Raw genomic sequence first — 27,461 nt, 5'->3', positions numbered from 1 at the left:
AAAAACATGCTTTTAACTGCGGCAGAATAGCCGTCCGTGTGAAAGGCGCCTAAAGGGGGCTGAATACAAATGCAGGCCACACTTTTCAGATATTTGTAAAAAAACTTTGAAAACCATTAATCATTTTCCTTCCACTTCACAATTATGTGCCACTTTGTGTTGGTCTATCACAAAAAAAACCCAATAAATACATTTATGTTTTTGGTTGTAACATGACAAAACGTGGAAAATTTCCTAGGGGTATGAATACTTTTTCAATGCACTGTACTTGTAGTTTTCATATTTACAGATCTCTGTGAATGAATGATGCGGTGGGCGGAGCCCTACACGGCCACATTTTTTTAAAAAGGTAAAAGTGAGCAGAGGACCTGTGACAACAGAGGATCAGGGAGGTAGGGGGAAGGTGCTACAGTACCACGTTACATCCTGAGTATGGGTTTAACATGTTACAAAAGGTGAACTTACCCTTTAACACATAACATGGCTATTGCTTACATGCGGTTACTCTTTGCCTGGAGTTCAGCTTTAAATGAATACATTTTAGATTCATGAAATGTCACATCTAAACTTTTATAAAAATGGCACATAAGCTCTGAAATGCAGTTGGCAAAAGCAGCATACTTTTTGTATAAGGGCCACATGACTGTGTATGAAGACCACATGCAGTTCAATGACATGTAACTAAACTCAATGTTTGGCTGAAATAATGTTCATTGTGTCACCGGTGAGCTCAGATGCTGCATGCAGCCGGTACAGTGTTCTTTTTGTGTATAGGTAACATTAAAGTCATACTGTGACCATACTAAGAGCTAGCAGATCTAGGAATAGGGAAATGTATTCTCCAAATTATAGCTATTGTGTTTTCAGTGAAGGGTAATAGTGACAAGCCAAGACTTTGCAGGCTCCAACTCCATGTTCTCCAACTGACTTCTCTCATTACTCACGTCAGTCTGGAGGCAAAAACATTTCTAGCTGATATGACGGCTGACACAAAATTCTTACTGGGATACAGCTCTGCAGGCACGTCATAAAGTAGAAGAGAGAAGATGCCAATGTTACATGTTACACACAACCATTCCTGTATAACTCAACTCAAATGTCTCAGAGTTGTTGGATAAAGCAGAGCTGCTATGATTTTAAAATCATTTCTATGTACATGGCAGTTATTCAGCTGATAAATCCAAGATGGTCACATAACACATTATCTCGGAGGGCCATGGAGCCCAAATGTGGCATGCTTATTGTTTATTTAAATTTCAGAATGTCAACTGTTATTTATTGGGTAGACTTGAGTCTAAAAAGCAAAGAGGGATCTCCTGGTTCATGTCTGAAAAATTGGATTTTTGTACTTACCGTAAAATCCCTTTCTTTGAAGTTCAATGACGAACACAGCATTTTAGTCTTGACCTTAGGGTTATATCACCACCTTTAGGAGAGGACTAGGCAGAACACAAAAAAAAAGAAAAAAAAAAAAGAAAACAAGCACAGTAGGTCCAAGGGGAGGTCCTACTAGCTATAACCCCTCACTCTTCTACCAGCAGCTCAGTTTGTCAAAAAGCAGTACAAACATAAATAGGAGGGGTGGGTGCTGTGTCCGTCAATGAACTTCAGGTAAAGGGATTTTACGGTAAGTACAAAAATCCCATTTTCTCTTTCGTTCATTGACGGACACAGCACTTTAGTCTTGACCTTAGGGATGTCCCCAAGCAGTGCCAAAAACGAGGAGTGGGAACACAGAGAGAATAAACTCCACCCACAACAAAAAGAACCCATCAGAGGAGCCGCAACCTCAGACGGCCACCTGCAAAACCTTGCGGCCGAAGCATGCATCCGAAGATGTGCCCACATCGATCTTGTAAAATTTGGTGAAAGTGTGTACTGACGACCAGGTAGCCACTTTACACACCTGTGAAACGGACGTTTGATGCCGGAAAGCCCAGGAAGCACCAACTGCCCTGCTGGAATGCGCCGTAACGGGAAAGGGAGGCGTACGCCCCCTTAAGGCATATGCCTGAACAACAATCTGTCTGATCCACCGAGAAATGGTGGCCAACAAGACCGCCAGGCCCTTCTTCAGACCAGCCACTGAGACAAACAGAGTCCGACCTCCGGAAAGGAGCCATAGTAGACAGATACACCTGCAGAGCCCGGACCACATCCAAAGAATGTAAAGCGACCTCCTTGGGATGCGACGGCCAAGGGCATAAGGACGGAAGCACAATGTCCTCATTTAGATGGAAGGCTGAAACAACCTTAGGAAGAAAAGAGGGCTGCGGACGCAGCACTGCCTTATCCTTGTGGAGGATCAAATAGGGAGACTTGCATGACAAGGCCGCCAACTCAGAAACTGGCCTTGCAGATGTAATAGCCACTAGGAAGACTACTTTCTGAGAGAGCGTCAATAAAGGGATCTCCCTAATGTTTTCAAACGGCGGTTTCTGAAGCACAGAGAGCACCAGATTCAGATCCCACAGGGCCACCGAGGAGCCACATGCCGAATCCCCTAAACAAACATACGCACCAATGAGTGAGTCGCCAAGGGCCGCTGAAAAAAGACAGCCATAGCTGATATCTGCCTCTTAATGGTGCTTAATGCAAGCTTCTGATCCACTCCTCGCTGCAGAAACAGCAGGATCCTGGAAACCGAATATCACACAGGGAGATGTAGGCCTTCCAGGTGCGATGATAAATCTTCCGGGAAGAAAACTTTTGCGCCCTTAACATAGTGGAAATTACCGAAGCCGACAGCCCTCGGTCCCTCAGCACCTGGCTTTCAACAGGAGAATCGGACCTTGAAACAGAAGGTCCTCCTGCACCAGCAGCCGACAAGGAACATCCATCAGCATTTGTACTATGTTGGCGTACCAAGGACGTCGAGGCCAGTCTGGGGCAATCAGAATCACCGGAATCCCCTCGGCCCCCACTCTGCGCAGCAGACGAGGGAGGAGCCTGAGAGGGGGAAACGCATAAATTAGCCGATAATGCCCCCATGGGGCCACCAACGCATCTGATGCGTCCGCCCGGGGATCCTTTGACCTGGCCACAAACCTCTGCACCTTCTGATTGAGCCAAGAGGCCAGGAGATCCACATCCAGCATGCCCCACCATAGGCAAATGAGCCAAAACACTTCCGGATGCAGTGACCATTCCCCCTGGTCCAGCAACTGACGACTGAGGTAGTCCTGACGCATGTGGGGACATGCAAGTATGCGTCCTTGATGTCCAAAGACGCTAGGAAATATCCCTGATGAAGTGCAGCGACCACGGAACGAACCGATTGCATCCTGAACCTCCGAACCTTCACAAAACAATTGAGGGCCTTGAGATCCAGGACCGGACAGACCCCTTCCTTCTTCGGGATTACAAACAGATTGGAGTAGAATTCCTGAAACCTTTCCGACGCCGGTACAGGCACTATCACCCCAGTAGTAAGTCCTGCACTGCCCCAAACAGGGCCTCCCGACGAGTCGGAAGGAGATGAAGGTTGGAGGGAAAAAAAAACCTGTCTGGCGGACAAAAAAGAAACTATCTTGTAGCTTGACAAAACCAGCTCGCAGACCCACTGGTCGGAAAGAAGAGAAGTTCACCAGTCAGCAAACTCCCGAAGGCGACCCCCCACCCGAGAGTCGGGCGGGGTGAACCTTCATGCGGAAGCTGATTTGTTCGCAGGTTTGTTCGGCTTGCGATACCAGGGATGCTTTTGTCCCTCAGCGGGCACCTTGTCGGACTGGTAACGCTTAACACTGACGCGGGCGGACGAAAAAGCTGCTTCTGAGCGGAAAAAGAGCCCCTGCCTACGGCGTGGCTCCTTACCCTTTCTGGACTGTGGGAGCAAAGTACTCTTTCCCCCAGTAACATTTTTAATAATGTCATCCAGCGAGGGGCCAAACAGACTCCCACCCTTGAAGGGCAACTCCGCCAGCGCTTTCTTAGATGTCTGGTCCGCAGACCAACACTTGAGCCAAATCAGCTGACGCAGCACTATTGCTGATACCGAGGTTCTAGAAAGCAAAGGGGCCGTATCCAGGGCCACATCACAAATATACTTAAGGCCGTGCACCAACTGGTCTGCCAGTTCCACACAGAATGGGGAAACCTGCTCCTTCCCCAACTCGCGGTGCAACAACTTAGCCCATTCAGTAAGTGTTTGTGACACCAGAGCCGTGGCTAACACCGGCCAAAGCGCCGACCCCACCACCATAAACATGGACCGGGCAATCGCCTCGGCCCTTCTGTCGGCAGGGTCCTTGAAAGAGGGGGACCCTTACACCGGAATCGTGGTCACCTTATTTAAACTAGATACTGGGGGGGGTCAACGACCGGAGGAGATGTCCATTTTTGCAGAAAACTCTCCTCAAAGGGGTAACGCACCGCCATTCGCCTCTGGACTGAAAAGGCAGGCTGCGGGCATTCCCACTCCTTGTAAACAAACCTATCAGAATAAGTTAGGTAGGAAAACACCTTAGCAGTGCGGACCGGCTTGTGAGACCCAAAGGGGACCGACACATCTGAGGATGCCCCAGCCACATCCTCTATCTATATCCTCTATCTTTAAGGTATCCCGCACTGCTGTAATAAGTGCCCCCCACTATCGCTTTTTCCTGCCCTGAAACGGATGTGGAGGCTTCCTCCTCACTGTCCGAAGGGTCATGGTCTGCAACCTCTGAAGCGTCAGAACAGGGGCCGCCTGCCGCAGCGGGGCCCGAGTCTGAATCAGAGCTTTCCCCAGAAGATGGGGGGGAGGGGGCGTTTTTTTTTTTTTACACACCTTGCGCCTGCACGCCGCTTCCACCCTGGAAACAAATGATTCCAGGACCGCCGTCAGAGCGTTCATGGGCACCGCAGGTGCAGGGGAACCGGTTGCTATCACAGGGGTGTCTGGGGAAGAAGCGCCAGCATCCGACGCTATGTCTGACCCACTCTCGCCTGTCAACTGGGACCTACCCTCCTAGCTGCCTACAGGTGAGGGCCCCCCCCTGCAGGACTCACCACCCTGACCAAGGCGTTGTGCTGTGCTGCTTTGTTTCTACTTATTCGTGTGTTGTGATTAAACTTGAAAGGCTGCCTGGATTTTTTTTTTTTCCCCAGCTGTGAGAACTCTCTGTACTTGTTAAAAGAATCGTGACATGCTGTTTTGAAGATCGGGAAGAGAAAAAGATTGCGATTTCGATTCTTAACGATTAATCGTGCAGCTCTACTGCACGGGATCGCATAATCCAAAATAAACGAGCTGAATTTGCACTGCACAGAACTGCATGCGATTCCTGCGTGGGCATGGTGTGAACCAGCCCTAAAACACTGGAAGGAAAATGTTCTCCCCCATTTTCATGTAATTTTTTATGTCTTGTATTGAGCTGCAAAAGGTAGTATGTATGTAGTAGTATGGCAGCATCTAGGGGTGGTTTCTCCCACTACATCTTGTTTACTAATGTGGTTTTACCATCTTCCTCTGTCTTCACATCATGTTTAGTGCTAATTAGCTAGACCCTCCCCACTTCTTCCATGTTCCCTCAGTCAGTGTTCGTTATCACAGAGACAGGATTTAGCAAAGTCATTGTCTTCTTACACTTCAAAAGACACGGGAAAAAAACAAACATTCTCTATGGGGCAATTAGCTGAAGTAAAATTGCACTGGATTCAACTTCTGTGTCTTACTAAAAAGTTAGGCTGCCAATGGATGGCGCCAAATCAGCAAGTGACCATGCTGTCTGGACAGACCAGGTCTGAGGAGGTTTGTCAATAAAGTGGCATTTGAAAAAGGAAAGAAAATATGGTAACATTTAATTCCTTTTTTAACGCTTACTGTTAGATAGGTCAATTTGGTTGTCTGCAAGCTGGTGGTAAGTAGACTTTGGCTTTTTCCTGGGCATTCCCCAGACACTTGTTGGTACCTTTTTTAGCCTCCCAATGCTGCTTACTGTGATAGCCAGCTATAAATGAGAGTGGTGGCAAGCTTTTGTTATCACGTGAGTGTTTGTATTGGTCCAGCAGCGCACCAACACCTTTGCAGCCATTGTGCTATTGCTGGGTGTTTGGTGTGCTCCTGTACCTTTAAGGAGGGGTGGGCTCCCCTCCAGTCCACCTGCTCTCATTTATCCATTAAATGCATGTGCCTCCACTGTGGGGACACTCATAGTTTAGTGTTAGGACCACAGATACAAGGGTGCCGTGACGTGGCTCTGTGGCTCACGCATGCGTTTGCAAATGCGTGCGGACTAAACCCCTTTTTTAACGCATACTGTTAGGTCAATTTGGTTGTCTGCAAGCTGGTGGTAAGTAGACTTTGTTTTTTTCCTGGGCATTCCCCAGACACTTTTGATAACATTTAATTCTACCTAGGTATACAATGCTATCTCCTAATCCCTGTGCGCATGTCATATTCATAGGGTATTACTCATGGATAAGGGCAGCTTCCCTGGAAGCAGATCACTCATTCTGGAGCTCCTTTTAGTCCCTTGCAGAACACTACAGGTAAAGCACCCTGCAAATGAATTAACTTGGGGAATCGTTTTGTGAAGGCAAGTGATAATTTCTATAAATCTAATTTTTTTCAGGATCGTAGGTTTTCATTCTCTGGAATATGTGCATGCAGTTTTTCCCAAACTGTGTAGAAAATAGACAATTCACGAATCCAGGCAATTAGAAATTATTGAACCGCATCATTTTATGCAGACCAGACAAGTTTCAGATGAACCAAAAACCTGCAGAGAACATGGGATTGGCAAATTGATTCACTCTTCTCTATTAATGAGCAACCCATAAGATCACAGGTAAAGAGTTAATTCTAAAGAATTATGTAGTTTGCAGGAAAGAAGATTGCAGTTCAGATGTAGAGATTAAAGTGTATGTACAGCACTGCCCAAGGAGATTTAAACTAAGGTTAATGGTGAGGCTTACCTTGATTGTGCCCTGGCTGTTAGCAGCAATAAGAACATTTGACTCCTGTGAGAGAAAAGAGACAAGTTATTGCTCATGTCTGAACATTATCTAACAGCACAATTTCTCATTACAGACCAACCCATCTATCCTGAATGAGGGATCAATCATTGAAACAAAAGCCGCTCAAGCACAACCAACTAGGTTTTCTACACACGAGCCTTCAGAATGAATGCTTTGGAATGTTCGAAATGGTGCAGTGAAATGTAACCTCATCAACCCCGTATAAGAGAAAAGATGAAAATGCAGATATATAAAAGTGGCCATTCACTAAATATTTCCCTATAGAAACGATTTGGGTGAGAAGATGCAAGCAGCAATGAGCTTTCTTCAGCTGTCAATAGAGGAAAGTGATAATGATGGTTCTAGTCACTGGGAAGGTGAACAGAAAGGCCAATTTCAAAAGGGATTTCCGTCAAAATGTGTTACATCAGACAAACTTATTCTGTTGCCTCCTGGTAGAAATAACTCAGTTAGATTGCACAGCATGGAGCTTTTGCCATCAGCTCCCCACAGCGATAGAAGTATTTGGACTGCTCAATACTACTCTGTATTGGTTTCTAAAAGATCTGGCCATTACATCTAGTTCATGTGCCTGTTTTTTGGAACTAGCTTTGAAAAAATAAAAACGCCATTAGCATTGCTAGGACTACCGCATACAGTACCAGAATTGCATTGTAAGTAGTTTACAAAAAGGGCAGTAAGAAGTTAAAGGGGTTGTAAAGTCAGAGGTTTTTTTTTTTGTTATCTTAATGCATTCTTTGCATTAAGATAAAAAGCCTTCTGTGAGCAGCAGCCCCCCTGAGCCCCCTAATACTTACCTGAGCCCCATCTCTGGCCAGCAATGTCCACGAGTGTCTCGGCCATCCGGGACTCTCCCTCCTGATTGGCTGGGACACAGCAGCTGCGCCATTAGCTCCCACTGCTGTCAAAGTCAGTTAGCCAATCAGGAGAGAGGGGGCGAGGCTGAACTGCAGCTTGGCTTGGGTGCCCCCATAGCAAGCTGCTTGCTGTGGGAGGGCGCTCAACAGGAAGGAGGAACCAGGAGCACTGAGGGACCCAAGAAGAGGAGGATCGGGGCTGCTCTGTGCAAATCCACTACAACAGAGCAGGTAAGTATAACATGTTTGTTATTTTTATAGAAAAAAATGAGACTTTGCAATCACTTTAAAAGCTGCAGATTCAGTTTAACACATTATAAAATCCAAATCGCTGATATGGAACTGTAAAAGCTGGATAAACCATTAAAAACATTACAGTATAATATGAAGCCTCTCAACTGCAAGAAAATGTGCAGTTCTCTACGTGATCATAACCACAAGCAGGTACATTGAAAATTAATATAATTCCACATACATATGTACCTAGCAGCAAAAGGTCCGGGAGTACTTGCACTACACCCTCTCCCCCGGACTGCTTCTATCACCAGAGATAAAATCACATTAAGTTACCAAGGACGCTGCAACTTCCCATCACAGCAGACAGTTTCATTACACTATAGACAGCGTTTGCCTGGGCAGGTCACTCACTGATCATCACACATGGGAAATGTTCCACTTTCTTCATTGAATGAATCCTAGTAATTCCTCACAAAGGCACAAATACCCAGGAATTCTATCAGCACAAGCCGAAATCCCAGCAATCCTATCTTCCCCTTCATTACACACAGTGGCATTGATCTAGCTAAATCTTTTAGCCTTGCTGCAGTGTGATCTTTCTTGTGATCATAAAAGCATCGAAAACCTGAAAAGACCATTTAATCTATTTAATAAGTGGGCAAAATTCATGCCAAAACAACCCCTAATTACAGCTAAAGCATTTTATTTAATAGACCTTCCTATTAATATACAAGTATATCCAAAATGAATGGTGGGTTGTATGGGTCAGGCAATCACCATTAAAGCTTAACTGCAGGAAAACCGCTGAATACACAGCTGAAATAATATTGTATAGAGAAGGGTGCTCTGCTCTTTTAATTTGTGATCGTGCTCTGTTTGGTTGGAGAATCATCACTCCCTCCTGCAAACTTTAGGTTGGTTTTTGGTATTTTTTTTTTATTCACCACAGCCATGCTCTCTCTTGTGCCACCTCATTTGGTTTTCCCATTGGGTGTCTTGGTCCCTTTCCACTACTCGTGTCAGACACTGAGCAGTGGTCACCATTTGGAGGCGCTATGTTTTATCAAGTTCCAAGCTGGTTTTAAAGGGTTCTGTTGTTGGAGGCATCTATTCCTGAAGACATGAAAGCATTCACAAAACGCATCAAGTTGCATTCCTCTCTCATATTGCAATCTTGGTTATGTAAAACATGTATTTGAAAATATACCAGCTTGATGTACAGTATATATTGTGTGTAACCCATTGGTTTGATATGCCAAAAATTTGTGTGTGTGTACAATAAATAGATTTTTATGACTTTTGTATTATGCCTCAATTAAAGTCCCATGGGCGCATATTGGTTGTGTGTATGTTATATATGGGGGTGGAGGCATGATACGTTAGGCGCCTGGTCACAGTTCTCTGTTTTTTTTTTTTTATATAAGGCTGCTCTGCGCAAACCATCCTAACAGCTTGATGGGACAATGCAAGCCAGCGCTCTCCTTAGTACTCAACCATGTGGCTTTATTTACAACTTCAGCATACAAGCAATATTCATCAAGTGATGTATTCCGGATTTAGACTTGGTTACACTATAACTCGCATGTGAATTGCACAGGAGCTGCACCACATTCCTGTGCAATTCACATACGATTAAGTGCGGTGTGATTTGAGCCCATTCATTTTGAATGGGCTCAATTCGCACCAAAAAAAGTGCAGGCACCTTTTTTGGAGCCGCATTGCATGTTCATTTTGTATCATGCGATCCGGTTCGGGCAAACCACATTGCGTTTGTGATTTGTGGTGTCGCTAACGTTGTATGGACAGCCAAAGCAGATCGCAAACACAGTGCGATTGCAATGTGGTGCGGGAAATGCACAGGAATCGCTGCATTTCCCGCACCACATATGTGTAAACCTAGGCTTGAATTGAAATCCCGCAAAAAACATGTAATATATTGAATTTTATCAGTCTTTCTTTTTTTTTTTTTTTCAAGCATTTCAGATCTGGTGATCCTGCCAGTAATGCATCCTGACGTAGGGTGATAGAATACAGAATAGTCATCCTAGGCCAGGAATATAGTACACCTTTCCCTCTTATCCATAACATAGGGAAATAGGTTTTGTAGGCCACAAAGAAAGCTCGGAAGAATTGCAACAGGGGAAAAGAGCAGCAATCCAGATTTCCGGTGTGCTGCCACCACAGGGAGGTTTAGCATTGGCTTTAATACTAGCACAAGAAAAATATATACTTTACTACTTACACTCGGTTCACACGGGGCGACTTGTCAAGCGACTTAGCCGCCTGACCAGTCGCATCACGTTCTGTACTATGGAACTGTTCTAATAGGAGCGACTCAAGTCGCTCCGACTTAGAAAAAGGTTCCTGTACTACTTTTGGGGCGACTTCAGGTGACTTGCATTGACTTCTATACAGAAGTCGTTTTGCCAGTCGCCGAAGTCGTGTGCAGGTCGCCTCACAGAGTCGGCCTGCAAGTCGTGTTGCCCCTGTGTGAACCGAGCCTTAGGCAGTTTGACTTCAGCACAATAACAAAAAATTGTATTTTTTCATCATACTTACATGTAAAATCCTTTTTTTTTAGTACACCATGGGACACAGAGTTAGGCTAATATTTATTACCTACTGGGTTATAAGCCATCTCTAGGTGAATGGACACCGGTAGACGAAGTCTTAGACAGGAAGTGATCCCCTATATAACCCCTCCCATACAGGAAGTACTTCAGTTTTGTAGGAGGCGCTGAATCCTCAAAAAAGAGGGGAGGGATCTGTGTCCCATGATGTACTCAAAGAAAAGTATTTTACAGGTAAGTTTAACGAAAAAATCCTATTTTCTTTTTCATACATCATGGGACACAGAGTTAGGCTAATATTCATTATCTACTGGGATGTCCCAGAGCAATAGTCTTGAGGGGAGGGAGACACCCTGCCATCAGACCTTATACAGCAGCCTGCAGTACACTGCGGCCGAAAGCCGAATCCTCAGCTGCTCAAACATCCACTTAATAAAATTTTGTGAACATATGCACTGAAGACCAGGTGGCAGCCTTACAAATCTGAGCCACAGATACCTGATGGCAAAAAGCCCAGGAGGTTCCTACAAGAATGAGCGATCATCCTAAAGGGAGGAGCTTTACGTTTCAGACCATAGGCCTGAATGGCCAACTGACGGACCCAATTGGCAATGGAAGCTGCTTGCCCCTTCTTGGGTCCTTTTGGTAGAATGAGCTCTCACCCTAAAGGGAGGAGCATTTAGTTTCAGACCGTAGGCCTGAATGGTCAATTGACGGACCCAATTGGCAATGGAAGCTTTGGAAGCTGCCTGTCCCTTCTTGGGTCCTTTTGGTAAAACATAAAAGGAGTCTGATCCTCGGATCTCCGTAGATCTAGACAAATAAACCTTGACCGCCCAGACAAGTAAAGCAGTCGTCTCTCTTCCGCTGAACGAGGCTGAGAGAAAAAAGCGGCAAAATAATGTCCTGATTTAAATGAAAGGCTGACACCACTTTTGGCAAAAAGGATGGAACAGGTCGTAACACGACCCTGTCGTAGTGAAGAATCTAGTATGGTTCCCTGCACGAAAAGGCCACCAACTACGACACCCTTCTAGCCGCGGTGATGGCCATCAGGAAGGCTAGCTTGCGTGACAGCAAGTCTAATGTAATTTCCTTCATAGGTTTAAATGGTTGTTTCTGTAACACAGACAGCACCAAGTTCCAAGGACACATAGGTGACCTAATGGGGTGAAGCAAACGGCTTGCCCCTGCATAAAGGTTCGGACCAGTGAATGGAAGGCTAAGGGCCTTTGGAAGAATACTGACAGGCCGAAATCTGACCTCTGATTGTACTCAAATCTGATTTCCACAGCTGACTGTAGAAAAAAGAGAATTCTCCCAATCACGTATTTGTATTTCCAAGGATGCCATTTTCTGGCTTCACACCAAGCAATATAAGTCTTCCAGACCTTATGATAGATCTTCCTAGTTACATAGTAGGTGAGGTTGAAAAAAGACACAAGTCCAACCTATGTGTGTGATTATATGTCAGCATTACATTGTATATTATGTTGGAACGAAATTTAGTAGTTTTAGGACGGCAAGCAATTCGCAGGGTGCCGCGAAGAGGCCTTGCAGATTACGCATGCGTTTGCAAATGTGTGCCAAGTGTTGGACAGGTTAATTTGGTTGGTAAGCATACTGGTTGATTCTGGAATTTCTCCAAACCATCACCACTTCTTGAAACTGCAGAGCATCATACAGAGTTTATATGTGGTCTTGATTTCAGCATTCTCATACCAGGACAGTGGCATCGTCCTAGCTGTGGTTCCAGACATCTTTAAGGGTCTTGGGGAGACCGATTTCCCTGTGCTGGGTGGGACTGCTTTTTAGTAGTCACGGATAGCTGGTAAGCAAGCTACTTACTCACTTGGGTGTGGAGTTGGATGCACATTCTCTGGAGGATCTTTCACGATTTTTTTACAATTTGTCACCGTTATTTCACATGGATGGATGTCTGTTTTTCTATATTCATGGACTGAATTTTTCACTGGGACTTTTTCCTTTTACATATTTTTTCACTTGCAAATTTGAAAAATTTGTCATGTTATTTTGGTGTACTCACCTCATATATATATATATATATATATGACATTGTATATCCCTGTATGTTGTGGTTCTTCAGGTGCTTATCTAATAGTTTTTTTTTTAAACCATCGATGCTCCCTGTTAAAACCATCTGTGGAAGGGAATTCCACATCCTTGCCACTCTTACAGTAAAGAACCCTCTACGTAGTTTAAGGTTAAACCTCTTTTCTTCTAATTTTAATGGGTGGCCACATGTCTTGTTAAACTCCCTTCCGTGAAAAAGTGCTTAGCCTATCATCTGCTGGGACCCCCAAGCAACGCTGTATCCTGGCCTAGGGCAGCACAGAAAGAGTCCCCGCTGGCTTGCGCTACACTGTTATTGTAGCATCAGTCTTATGGGGTGGACTGGGCTGAGAGGCAAATTAGTCAAGCGCCCCCATAAAGCGGGCCTCAATGCTTCCGGTATGCGGGCGGCTGGCATTCCGCAACTGTGTGTGTGCGTGTGTGTGTGTGTGTGGGGGGGGGGTGAGAATGTCCTCTCATCCTGGACCACAAACCTTCCTCACTGTGCTATAGGTTTTCTGCTGCACCATTGGCATGGTTATATCTTCTTAGTCCTCTCCATAAAATTATCAGAAATTTGTGCTTAAAGTAGAACTATAGGGAACACTTTTTTTTTCATTTTGGATAGAGTAAGGGAGGGTTATAACCCCTGTCATTTTTTACCAACCCTGTCCCATTGCAGAGATTTCCCTTCACTTTCTGCCTCACAGCCAAACAGGAAGTGAGAGGAAATCTATGCAAATTAAGGGAATCCATTGCCCACCCCCCCCGACCCTAAGAACTAGTGTCCCCACTAGTCAGGCCTAGGGCTGCACAAAATCTAAATACACTACTGCCCCCAGGTCCTTCTCCATCCTAGATTCCCCCCAGAGGTTCTCCCCCCCAGTATATAGATTGCATTCATGTTTTTGCCACCCAAATGCATTATTATACATTTTTCTACATTAAACCTCATTTACCATGTAGTTGCCCACCCCATTAATTTATTCAGATATTTTTGCAAGGTTTCCACATCCTGCGGAGAAGTTATTGCCCTGCTTAGCATCGTCCGCAAATACAGAGATTGAGCGTTTTACCCCATCCCCCAGGTCGTTTATGAACAAAATAAATAGGGTTGATCCCAGCACAGAACCCTGGGGGACCCCACTACCCACCCCTGGCCATTCCGAGTACCCCCCATTGATCACTACCCTCTGAACTCGCCCTTGTAGCCAGTTTTCAATCCATGTACTCACCCTATAATCCATGCCAACGGACCTTATTTTGTACAGTAAACGTTTATGGGGAACTGTGTCAAATGCTTTTGCAAAAACCAGATACGGGCCTTCCTTTATCTAGATGGCAAATCATCTCCTCATAGAAGGTTAATAGTTTGGTTTGTCAATAATGATTTTTCATGAATCCATGCTGAATACTGCTAATGATACCGTTCTCATTACTAAAATCTTGTATATAGTCCCTTATCATCCCCTCCAAGAGCTTGCATACTATTGATGTTAGACTAACTGGTCTGTAATTCCCAGGGATGTATTTTGGTCCCTTTTTAAATATTGGTGCTATGCTCTGTTCTAGAGTCTGTAGTGTGTTATCTCCTAACCATTCCTCACTCTATACACACAAAAAAAAAATTGTTCTAGTTGAGCTTTAAGAAATTGGTCAAAATGAATGCTTTGACGTGAAAAGGTACACAGCATCTGTATTTTTCTTTGTACGGGTCCAGAAATCGCTGAAAATCGTTCAATTTTCTGCATAGAAAGGGCAAGTGTTTAAAATAATCTGGAAAAACCGGTTGATCAAAACCCTGTATTTTGCCTGTGATCAGTGATATTTTTATGTACCTGTGCCAAAGCTCTTGTACACTGATGTTAGAGTAAATCTTTGTTAATCTTCCTATATGTACTGTATCTCTTCTAGTTAGTTTTACCGTATTTTCTCCAGCCTGTATATGGGCTGCCTGCATTTTACTAAAGTAACAAAGCTTTATTTTTTTTTCCCCTTTAAAATAACAAACATGTCATACTTACCTGCTCTGTGTAATGGTTTTGCACAGAGCAGCCCTCATCAGGGGCAGCCCGTACATTAGAGGAGCCATCAACTGCCACTGGCCCCGAGCCTCCTCTTCTGGAGTCCCCCTCTGGCGCTCCTCCTCGTTGGAGAGTGCCCCCATAGGAAGCCGCTTCCTCTGGGGGTACTCATGCGGGCTCGCTCCCGAGCAGCCTTGTCTGCGTCCATAGACAGAGTGGCTCAGCTTGGCCCTCAGCTCCCTCGTCACAGAATTTAACAGCCAATGGCTCTTGCTGCTATCAATCTGTACAGAGAGGGGGGACAGAGCTGGGAGAGCCATAGTGCACATCGCTGGATCAAGATCGGGCTCAGGCAAGTTCTGTACACATGCAGTACAGAAAGTTTTTTTTTTTTTACTTTAATGCTTAGAATGGGAATGTAGAAGGCAAAGGTTAACAAATGTGCCCTTTGTTTAGATATAAGGAATAAAGGAGCTGAATAGAGCGATAGTGGAGTGAAGAAAAGATCGGTATATGCAGTTGGGGAGCTCTCTAAAGCAGACATGTAGCTTTATCCTGAATGAGCAAAATCATGGGTTTATTAAGCCGCAGCCACATCATAAAGCAATGACAGCGTCATGCACAGATCAAACACAATGATAGTAGTGCTTTGAAAGAAGAATAAAAGGATGGTTAGAAAAATAATGGTAAATTTCACAAGCAGCTTTTGTATTACCTTTTGTATTACCTTCAAAGAAACTAGAGACTCAATGTGGAACTATGCACAGCCATCTTCAAACTTACTTTGGGCCAGCTTGGTCACATGTAAATATTAATTTGTTACATTAAGTCTCGGGTCACACTGGGGCGACCTGTCAGGCAACTTAGCCGCCTGAGAAGTCACACTCCATTCAGTCCAATGAAACGGTTCTAATCGTAATGACTCAAGTCGCTCCAACTTAATAAAAGGTTCCTGTACTACTTGGGGACGACTTCGGAGCGGCTTGCATTGACTTCTATTACAGAAGTTGTTTGCAAGAAGCGCTGAAGTCGCTCTGTATAGGGCGGCTTCAAAGTCGGGCGACTTTGAAGCGGGCCCAGTGTGAACCGGCGGGGATGCTGAAATTCCATACAGTAGCCGGTGCTACAGTCAGTACTGTCTTGTTCCAGGTGCTGCTGGAGAAACACGCCATTTGTACACTGAACATGGGGATCCGCTCACTCCTGTACCTCTACCATTTAGCAAACATCTTGTATATTTAAAAAAAAAAATCTCAGATTGAACAAGGTGGTTATGGTGATATCATTCACCCCTCTCCTCTGCCTCATCCAATCAGAGAACACCCTGTATTCAATAAAAAAAAAATAGAAGTTGACTAATGGAAAATAAGAGCGCTGACTGTACGTAGCACAGACTACTACTATGAATTTCATCATCCCCAGAGGATCTTCAGATGCGACACACGTAACCAAGCAGAACCAACATAAGTTTAAAAAATAGATAATTCCTGGAGTTTAGCTTTGAAGACTAATGAATAATAAAATATACATTTCATTTTTTCTAGTTCTGGCTATAGCAGAGAAGGGATAGAACCTCTGTCTGATCTGTTGCTTTTTGTCCCTGTTAGGAAACTGCACCTTGCCCATTTTTTCCTTCTAACGGTTGTCTAAGATTCCCAAACGGGAGGTAAGGAGTTTTCTAATATGTCAAAAGGTTTTTCTAACATGTCAAAAGGTCTCCATCACTTTGGGGGGGGGGGGGGGGATTTCCTTTTACTTACTTTTGTGTCTTAGGAACAAGAAATTAAGGAAAATCTCTTGACAGAATCACAGACAGCAAAACATAACCCTGAATGAGAATCTTGCCTAACCCACTTTATTCAAAAACTAAAGTTTGGTCTGGAGTTTCACTTCAAATGGTTAATACGAGATGCAGTTTGCTTAGCAACAGTATAAAATGTATGACGATCTGTGGCACACATCCAGACGATCAGGCATGAAAAAAAGAAAAAAATCCTGACAATTTCCAAAGTCTTGACCTAGTCACCAACCATTTTAAGAACATCTGTTGCATATAACAAGCTATGAAAGCAAGATGCTGGTGTGAGAGCAGGAAGATTGAAAGGTAATTTATTTCATAAGTTTCATAGACCATCATATGCCCCCTTCACGCCCCCCTTATTCACTTTACTCGACTGAATTATACACAGATTTGTATTGAATCCTACCTGTGAAAATTCACTAGTGTATATGGGGGTAGCATATAACTGGTTTGTGGCTCTAATGAAGTAAAATATATTTAGAAGTACAAGTCTAACCCAGTACTCATTTGTGCTGTAATGAGTGATGTGTCCAAGTTTGAGCACGCTGTACACCTTAAAATCGAAGGTTAAAATATGAGGACCTCCCGGGGGGGCAGGAGGCGGAGCCTAGTGGAGCAGACATGCATTGTTAGAGCTCCACACTGCTGAGGAGAGAAGAGAAGGACAAAGCGGAGCCTGCAGGCTCAAAAGGTATCCATTTGAACCTTTTTGCCCCAGGGAACAAACTGTGAAAGTTTGGGCAGGAAATATGGTACTGGGAGGAAACCGTGGCAGAAATAAAAATCACCTCACAAAGAGCTCACAGGCACTCACTGCAGCTGAAGCAGCTCCAGTCACCTCACAAGATACAGCATCAGGGCGCTCTCACAGACAGAAAATGTCACAGCAAGACTCTCCATTTGAGTCAGATACAGAATAAATCCTCTCACAAACTTCTCCACAAGCCTCCTCAGTATCCCCAGTAATATTATTACAATTTGAAAAGATGCTTCATAAGGCTTTAAAACAAACCTCAGACCAAATAACAAAAAGCCTAACCAAAGAAATAAGAGAGCTGGGAAACCGCACCGCAGCCTTAGAAATAAAAATGGATGAAATTGAAATTACAACCCAAGAAAATATAACAGAATTGGAACAATTAAAAAAAGAGAATTTAATACTTCAAACTAAGCTCGAAGATTACGAAAATAGAGCCAGACGTTCAAACTTGCGCATAAGGGGAATACCTGAAACTGTGACAGACCTGCAATCTACTATTACTGCTCTATTACAAGAACTAAAGCCAGATATCCCTATTGAACGTTTAGAACTGGACAGAGTACACAGAGCCCTCACAGCCAAAAAGAAAGATGGACCCCCACGTGATATAATCACAAAATTTCATTATTATTACAGAACGAAAGAACAAATACTGATTGCTGCAAGAGAAAAAAAGGAACTTAATTTTCAAGGACACAATTATCAAATTTTTGCTGACCTATCCCAACTTGCTATTACTAAAAGACGATCCATGAAACCCGAACTAATGGAACTGCAATGCCACAACATTATGTATCAATGGGGCTTCCCCTTTTCAGTCAGATTTAACTACCAAGGTACAATTTACAGAAGCAGATCAGCAGATGAACTACAACAAACCCTTTTAAAATTAAATCTGACAGAACCCACAAGCAGCAACACTCCCACACGCAGAAGAATGGCATCATCTTCACCTTCAGGCAGCACCCAGAAAATTTCAGAACAAAATGGGAATCATCATTCTCACAAAAGAGGCCGTTATGCCACATCATCGATGGACCAAGAAGATTCAATGGACTGACATCCTAATTCCTGAAATCTCTTCATTTATTATACTAAGAGATGGTTCTCTATAAAAAAACCTATATTTATAACTGAATGTAACTGCATTCTGATAGTCACACACTGTGTGGGATCATGTTACATTCCAGTTATATTTCTTATTACTTCTGACTCATATAGCCTTAGAATATATAAGTGAAATAAGGAAATTCTTGTTCAGTTATATATTATCAGGAATTAACAATAGATTTATTACTTTTTAGGACAAATATGTTCAATAATCCAGAAGTAATGGAAGCTTTTTCTTTCTTTTCTTAAAACAAATATATTTTTACCTAACTAGTTCCTAGAATTATGTTTTAGTTTATTCTAATCTGAAGCAATACAACCTCAATTTTATGAGTTAACATATCTAAACAGTTACATATGAATAAAATATGTAATTATTTACTCTAAAAGGGTTAAAATCCCAAAATAATTCAAACTATCTTTATCAATACCAAAGTTATTAACAGTACCTTTCTAACTGAATTATTTAGCCTAGGGCAAGACTAACCATATACAACCACCCTGGAATAAATAATTTCTACAAAAACTATATTCTGCACTCCAATTAATGAAACATCATTTTGATGTCTTTTGACATAGCACTTCTCTCCTGTAAGCGGAAGATCCGTGTACCCCCATTAGCCCTCCTCATTCTCCCAACCATATTATGTGGGAGTGTGACGAAGGCACTTATTCCCCTGAGAGAGATATTTATTCTCTTTCACGGGTAAATTGTGATTACTTGCAAAAAATAATTTATACAATGTATCATCTAATCTCATATGTTTTTTGTTTACTCTTTACTCCAGAATTCACTGGTTTCTTTTCTATCTATTCATCTCTTCAGTCCACACAGGTTGATCTGCGTAGTCAGCTCTGCATAACAAAAAGTAAGTCAAAACTATTTGATCTATTGCCATGGCACCACTGAATATACTTTCCCTGAATGTTCAGGGAATAAATGTCCCTCAAAAAAGGACCAAAGCCTTCCGTACTTTCCATAACAAGAAGGCTCACATAGTATGCCTCCAAGAAACACACTTCACCAAAGATTTTACTCCAAAATATATTTCTCCTTTTTATCAACAAATTTACACAGCTTCTGCCTGTACCAAGCAAAGGGGAACTCTAATTGCATTTCACCGATCCACACCATTCACCTTATCAGAAATTAAAGACCCAGAAGGTAGATACCTGATACTCATGAGTTATATAATGGATACAGCAATCACGGTGATTTCCTACTAGGCTCCTAACAAACAACCTACACCATTCCTCTCATATATTACAAGTGATTAATACACACAAAATAGGAACAGTGATAATGTGTGGGGATTCGAACCAGGTCCTCCTCCCATTTCTAGATAAATCACCTTTTACACCATCCAAAATAACCTCTAGATTACCTTTTTCTCAACTTCTTTCCAAATACAATCTGGTAGATTCATGGAGAGAAAGTAACCCAATGAAAAAGAAATTCACTTATTTCTCGCACCCTCATCAAACCTTCACCAGAATAGATCATATTTTTCTAACAATAGGAATGATACCAGAAATTATTGCATCAGATATAATTCCGATTCCGTGGTCTGACCATAATGCAGTATACACTACTATAGCCTCAGCCATACCAAAAGCGCATGACCCAACGTGGTACTTACCGGACATAATGCTCAAACACCCACTACATCAGATGGCCATTGAACAAGCTTTAAAGGAATACATATCAATTAATAATACAACAGACATCTCCCCAATAACACTGTGGGAAGCTCATAAGCCTGTCTTGCGTGGTACAATACAAAGACAAATGGCACTGTTTAAACGGGAACGCAAAAATCTAGCAAAAAAACTAGAACTCAATTTTAATGCAGCCTACATATCATTTCAAGATAATCCATCTCAGAGTACAAAATCTCATCTGGAAAAATCTAGATTGGAATACGATCTATTTCTCACTGAGTCAGTTGATAAATCCCTCAAACGCTCCAAACACAATTTCTACATGAATACAAACAAACCAGGTACATATTTGGCTCGGGCATTAAATTCAACTAACAAATCTTTCAAACCAATACGTTTGAAATTATCAAAAAATGTTTACACTTGTAATCCAGTTAAAATAGTCCATAAATTTCACTCACATCTCGCAACTTTATACAAGACAAACAATGAATTTAATCCTACAGAGGCTGAATCCTTCTTCTCAAAAATAACCTTACCTGAGTTATCTCAGAATCAAAAAAGCAGTTTGGATGAGCCTATAACTATAGATGAAGTTGCTAACGCCATAAAAGACCTAAAACTTAACAAAAGACCAGGCCCAGACGGCTACTCGGCTTTATACTATAAAACATTCTCAGAAATACTCTCTCCCATTCTCACTGAAACTTTTAACAAACTTCTAGATGGACATTCTTTTCGGCAAGAAACACTAATGGCAATTGTTTGTATGATCCCAAAACCCCTTTCTGATGATACTTCCTGTGTGAATTATCGGCCTATCTCTCTGTTAAACCTCGATATTAAATTATTAGCAAAAATAATAGCAAAACGCCTCAATAGCATTATAGGAAAATTAATACATAGAGATCAAGTAGGCTTCATGCCAAATAGACAGGCAGGCGATAATATACGCAGGGCAGTGTTATTGGCACATATTGCTAAAAAACGGAAAATCCCTTTATGTTTTCTATCTCTCGATATTAAGAGGGCATTTGACACAGTATCCTGGCAATATATGCAATATTCATTACAAAAATGGGGTTTTGGACCCCACTTTTTAACATGGATCAAAGCATTATATAATAAACCCAAAGCCTATATAAAATATGCTGGATACAAATCTGAAGTCTTTAATATCGAAAGAGGTACCCGACAGGGTTGCCCATTATCTCCCTTATTATTTGCCCTTATACTCGAACCCATGGCCCAATACATCAGAACAAACCAAACTATAACTGGCATTGAAGTAGGAGGTATTACACACAAATTATGTATATTTGCAGACGATATATTACTTTTTCTATCATCACCACAGGTCTCTGGTCCTAACTTAATACCAGCTCTTGATGGATTTGCAGCCCTATCCGGCCTTATGATTAATCCTAAGAAATGCCTAGTGCTTAATATTTCACTCACAAACATGGAATTGATCCCGGCTAGGGCTGCACTCCCATTCACATGGGCAGAAAAATCAATCCCATATCTTGGAATTCATTTAACAGCATCTCATTCTGACTTATTCTCAACCAATTATCCTCCTGTATTAAGACAGATCACAAATCTAATAAAACAATGGTCGCAACTTCCTTTATCCTGGATAGGGAAGATTAATGCAATCAAAATGACTATTCTACCCAAATTGCTTTATCTATTCAGAGTCCTCCCTATTCCAATTCCTTCCTATTTTTTGAGAATAGTACAAAAAAGAGCAACTTTGTTTATATGGGGCTCTTCTAAACCACGTATACCTATACACACACTACATCTTCCCAAAAATAAAGGAGGCCTGGGATACCCTAATTTTACTAACTACTACAGAGCAGCACATTTGGCCAGTCTGTCCAAATACCATGCAAAACAGGAAATCCCATTATGGGTATTTATAGAGGCTTCAGAAAATGACCCTCTATTAATATCAAATTTATTATGGCTTGATCCTAAAGACCGCTTTAAAATTCATAATCCCATAACTAAACACTTCTTATCTCTCTGGGATAAACTAAAAACCAAATATCAGTTACAATCTCCACACATTCCTCTCCTTTCTTTTATCAGAAATCCGGCCTTTTATCCGGCATGGATCTACCCAAATTCTTTTAAAGCTTGGACAACATCAGGCATTCAGACACTAAATGACTTCATAGCATCTAAATCATTCCTTTCATTCCCATCGCTTAGAGAAAAATATGATCTACCAAACTCTGAGATATTTAGATATCTCCAAATCAAAAATTTCTATACACCATTCCTAAAGGGGGATACACCATTATCCCAATTATCCATTTTTGAATCAATCTGTACAAATGATCCATTTGCTAAAGGTACAATTTCATCACTTTATAATCAATTATATGGAGTAGCAAATCTTAATAGACCCTCTTACGTTCAGAGGTGGGAGGAGGACCTGGGACGAACTTTAGAAGACACGGACTGGTCTAACATATGGCTCACATCTAAGTCATCCTCACCCAACATCTTAGCACTGGAGACAAATTATAAAGTCCTAACTCACTGGTACCTTGTACCCGCTAGAGTGGCAAAATATTCACCTAATACCTCAGCTCTTTGTTTTCGAGGATGCCCAGAAATAGGCACATATTTACACATATGGTGGACGTGCCCAGTAATCCAAACCTTCTGGAGGGAAGTCTTCGTGATTGCATCTAAAATATTTAAAAAAATAATACAACCAGATCCATATTTAACTTTACTTAATCTAAAACCGGAATGGTTAACACTCTCTCAATTCAAACTTATGATCCAACTAATAACGGCTGCAAAACAAACAGTGGCCAAGGCATGGAAATCTCCTACATTGGTACTAGCAGAAACAATTCACAGAATGAATAATACAATGTCCCATGCTAAGATGGTAGCCATCGATCAAAATCAAATTCCAAAATTTTAAAAACTTTGGCATCCTTGGATAAAACAACAGTTCCTGTCAAACTTCAATGACTCTGTCCTGTTGCCATGGTAACAGATTAAATGACTTACAGAGACACCCATTCTAAGGCTTCAAAGAGAACTAAAAAGAATAATAAACTGACGAGCGGGACAACCTTGTGGACCATACCTCTACCTTTCAACCCTTTTTCTTCTTTCTCTTTCCTTTTCTCCACCTAACGATTAAAGCTCATTATCAGAATTTATTTGACCTATATACACTCTACTTGTAAACAATATGTATAGTAGGTATAAATCATTTAAATACCTACAAAAGTAACTAAGGAAATGATTTATATCTTTAATTTAGGTTTACGTGAACCCAATGTTTAATATTTGAAATTTCATGATATTTACCTATATAAACCCTACTGTAAAACAATGAGCTTACTTTATAGATCCTTGTAAACTTACTTTATGTATCTTTATAACATTGTATACTCAATAAACTTCTTTTGACAAGGAAAATATGAGGACCTCCCAGGGTGCAACAAGAACACCAAGAGAGGTGTGAAGGCAGCTTACTTGTATAGCTTTTGTGAGCATGGTCCGCTTTAATAGAAGGGATGTGTGAGCTGATTTATATTGCTGAAAGTCAAGCATTAATGAGGGCTTGAGTCCTTCCCCCCCGAATAGTAAGGATCATTCTGAGGCCCTGGCATACTCTTGACTGTGAAAGATTACTGTTTTCATTGTTATTGTAATATTGTGCTGCTTCAGGTGGTAGGCTGTAAAAGGCATAGAGCTGAGGAGAGCACTGTGGCCTTGTAAATGAAATTGAAAGAGGAGACTAAAGAGATAATAAAAAAAAAAAAGTAAAAACAAAGGCCAACAATATTAATGGACTGAATCACTGGGAGATAATTAAGAGGTTATAAGTTTGCATGTAAATGCAATATGCTAGGCAGTGCAGCTCTTAACCGCATTGATGCTGCAGACATTTGCTTAAGGTTAGTAAAAAAAAAAACAAAAAAAAAAAAAAAAAAACAGCAGGATGGCTTTGCATTGTCAAGACTTCTGCAGTGGGAATAAAGCAGCATGACTGAATTTGGAATAACAGTGACATGATGTGGTGTCATAAAAGGGGACAAAGGCCTTGTCTGTGTTAAATCAAGCTATTAGCATAAAATAATAGAGCACTGTTAGCGCTTTCATTTACAGGCATCAAATATGTATTGTGAAAACATCAAAACACCTCACAATGCAAGTGGAAGAAAAAAAAAAAAAAAAAACATTTGTGGGTTACTTGCTTTTCCTTAGGAGAGACATCTGTATGCCAGAACTCGGTAACCCCAAGCAACATTCCATATTTCCAATTTAAATCAAGAGGTTTAAATTATTCTGCTGGACCATGGGCTTATGTCCAGATGAGAGGAAATGATAAGTGGTCAGCAAAGATGTCTTAAGGTGATTGTAAACGACCACCTTGTAAAACAACCCATTTGGTTTAAAATAGAAATAAAAGGCAAACCATTTTTGTATAGATATAAAAATACATTATAAATATCCTTTTTCACTTTTTTTTTTTTTTAGAAGTGATCACATTCCCTTTGTTCTCAGCTACCTAAGAGTTGGTGGGAGGAGAAGCAGCAGCGCACTAATCATCCCAGTGAAACGCTGTGCGGTGCGGGGGGGGGGGGGGTGGCTGGTTGGGGGGCGAGTCAGGACAAGTCTGATCATTGGAGGAGTGCTGGCTGAGTTCCCAGCATAGCTAGAGAACTGACCATGGTGTGTTCTGCTTAGTGTGGTCAGTTTTTGATAGGAAAGCAGAGGGACTAATAGGAAAACCAGGGAGTTCACATAAAGGAGACAATACAAAGAGAACAGGATACCTTCCCATACAAGTACATGGTACAGCAGCCACATATCAGGAATATGTGGTAACAAACACTTTAAGGCTGCCATACACATGGATCAATCAATTCCCCCCATCCAGCCTAACAGCATGGAACCAGATTGTTTTTGCTTCTAAACACAATAACAATGTTTTATTGAGATACATTTTGTTGAGATTGCATGGCATCAGTGATATGCTGATCGCTGGTGGAATGCTTTCCAGGCTCTCAAAACAAAAAAATTATGCACATTTTTTTACCTGCAAAAATTATTTTTTGTACCTTTAAACTTTGGCAATAAAACTTGGAAGCTAATTGGTTTCTATACAGAAGTGAGCCTTGTTTTGTATATCAAATGTTTTCTGGCAGTTTGTGTCCCAGTACAATGGTTCACTCACACTTGGGTCCACGGTAAAAAGTCAAAGATACTGAAGTCCCAGCAATATGTCTCTTAGGCAGACCATACACGGTGCAAATTTCTTTCCTGCAACCAGTGCTGACAGGGGAATCAGCAATGGTCTTCTCCAGGTGGGGAGGCAGGGGAAGACATCCCTGCCGGGAGAAGACAGTAATTGGACACTATAGCAGCCGATCAATTGACCAATTCCTGCTGAAATGACCAAGATTCAAATCTTGTATGGCTGGCCTAAAGCCTCGTACACACAATGCGACTGTTGGCAGGGGATTGTCTGTTGACAGACTGTTGTCCTAAAATCTGAACGTTGGTACGCTCCTTTTGACAATTGTTGTCCAACTTTCGACCAACAAATGTTGGAAGACATGCTAGTAAATTTTCGGTGGATAACAGTCTGTTGTCTGATTTTCGTATGGCCAGTACACAAGTCCGTCACACAAAAGTTGAAAGTACAAACACGCATGCTCGGAATCAATGCTCAAACACAAAATTAGCAGAAGGGGCCCGAGGGTGGTGCGCAAGAGCTGAAATTCCTCGTAATGCGTCACTACGTTCGAGTTTGTTGCACGAAAATTGTCAAAAATCTGACGTTTGGTTGGCCAACAATTGGATCGTATGTACGAGGCTTTAGTCTCCAAAATCATTTTGTGCTGACAGGTTGACTCCAAGTACCAAGGTGCACAAACATCCAGGGTCCTAGCACATTGGCAGACAGCTGAGAGACATTTATGATAAAATGGATACCTTTCATCTTATAAAAAGGGTATGCTCACATCAACAGCTATAAACCTCGAGGGCCCTAAATATTCCAGCAGACATTCAGAAAGATACAAATGCGATTTCCCTGAAACATGAGGTGAGGTGAACTCGATTTTTCCTTGCAATTCATATTCATATAGCAATGGGTGTCAGTGTCATGTTTGCCCAGGATAGTGAACCTGATTATGCCAGAACTCGGTAATCCCAAGCAACATTTCATTATCTCAGGTCGATGGAAATTGCTTTGTGTACTCTACATTGAGGAGAACATGGGTTTCATTTCCTTAAAATGTTGAGTTTGACAGGTTGCTTTATGGGATCTGCTAAGGGAAAACGCCAGAATAAAATGGAAATATATGGGCCTTGAAAGACATTTATTGAATTAAAGTTTCAGCATTCTACAACAATGACCCAGAACAGAAAAGCAACTGCTTTCTCGTAAAATAGGTTGTGCCTCCCAAGTCAACTTGAGGCCAACAAGATTTTAAAGAAAAAGGATTACATTTGTCAGTGAAACTATTAGCTGATCTCACCAGTAGAAAATATTGCACAGCTCCTACACCCAGAATCTAGCAGAGGCTGCAAATTAATTGCACGAATGTATGAATATATTATGAATTAATATAAAGCGATAAGCAAAAACACACAAAATTACTTTAGAAGGTAAAAAAGATGACACCACACTAAAAATCAGATTCAAGAGCAAAGTATGTAAATATAATGAAATTTACTAACTACGTTTTACGCAATGGCATTTAAATGTCAAGCAATAAGAGAAATATTCTTTGACATAGCAATTCTCTTAAATCACCGCTTTTACATGTAGAAAAAAAACCCTAGGAGGGGGAAAAAAAAACCACACAACACATCACAGCGGGCATTAAAATAGCCAGATTATACAGAAAACTCAATTGGTGCCAATTTGGTGAAGCTGAAGGCATGTGAAATGCCACACAAAATACAAGATGGGATCTGTGCCATTACAGATCATGGCACTGGTTTCATGTCTACATTTTCCTCCTTCCTCCAGAACTGCTCATCTCCACGTAGAAAATGCAATGCAAAAGCAACTGAAAGATCTCAGAAATGTCTCAAATTGATGTGCACCTTAAATGACACTCATGTAAAACAACCCCCCCACTAATTTTTTAAGACTCCATGCAAACTGGGCTTAAAAAAGCGTCTGTTCTCTCGGGAGTAAAAAACACTCATATAGAGCATTTTTTGTACAAAGTTTAGACGAGTTTAGGAGAGTTAAGTTTTTTCTGCCTCCAAGCTCCAATCAAACGCGAACCAGAAGGTGTTTTTTTTCTGCCTCCAACACCCTTTTCACACTGAGACGCTTTACAGGCACTATAGCACTAAAAATAGCCCCTGTAAAGCGCCTCTCCTGTCACTTCAATGTGAAAA

The 27,461-nt window shown here is 41.8% G+C and overlaps 1 protein-coding gene across 4 annotated transcripts in view; it reads right to left on the bottom strand.

The window, feature by feature from the left end:
- Positions 1-27,461, bottom strand: part of COP1 (COP1 E3 ubiquitin ligase) — a 333,947-nt gene that overhangs the window by 4,954 nt on the left and 301,532 nt on the right. For all 4 annotated transcript variants that reach the window (XM_073593409.1, XM_073593408.1, XM_073593411.1 and 1 more), the window contains one exon: positions 6,898-6,942. In XM_073593409.1, coding sequence (XP_073449510.1) covers positions 6,898-6,942 — 45 coding nt within the window. The remainder of the gene's footprint in view (positions 1-6,897; positions 6,943-27,461) is intronic.

Source organism: Aquarana catesbeiana, linkage group LG07 (assembly GCF_042186555.1).
Source record: "Aquarana catesbeiana isolate 2022-GZ linkage group LG07, ASM4218655v1, whole genome shotgun sequence".
NCBI lineage: Eukaryota > Metazoa > Chordata > Amphibia > Anura > Ranidae > Aquarana > Aquarana catesbeiana.
Note: the sequence above shows the minus strand (reverse complement) of the source record. Positions and strands in the feature narration are given on the sequence as shown.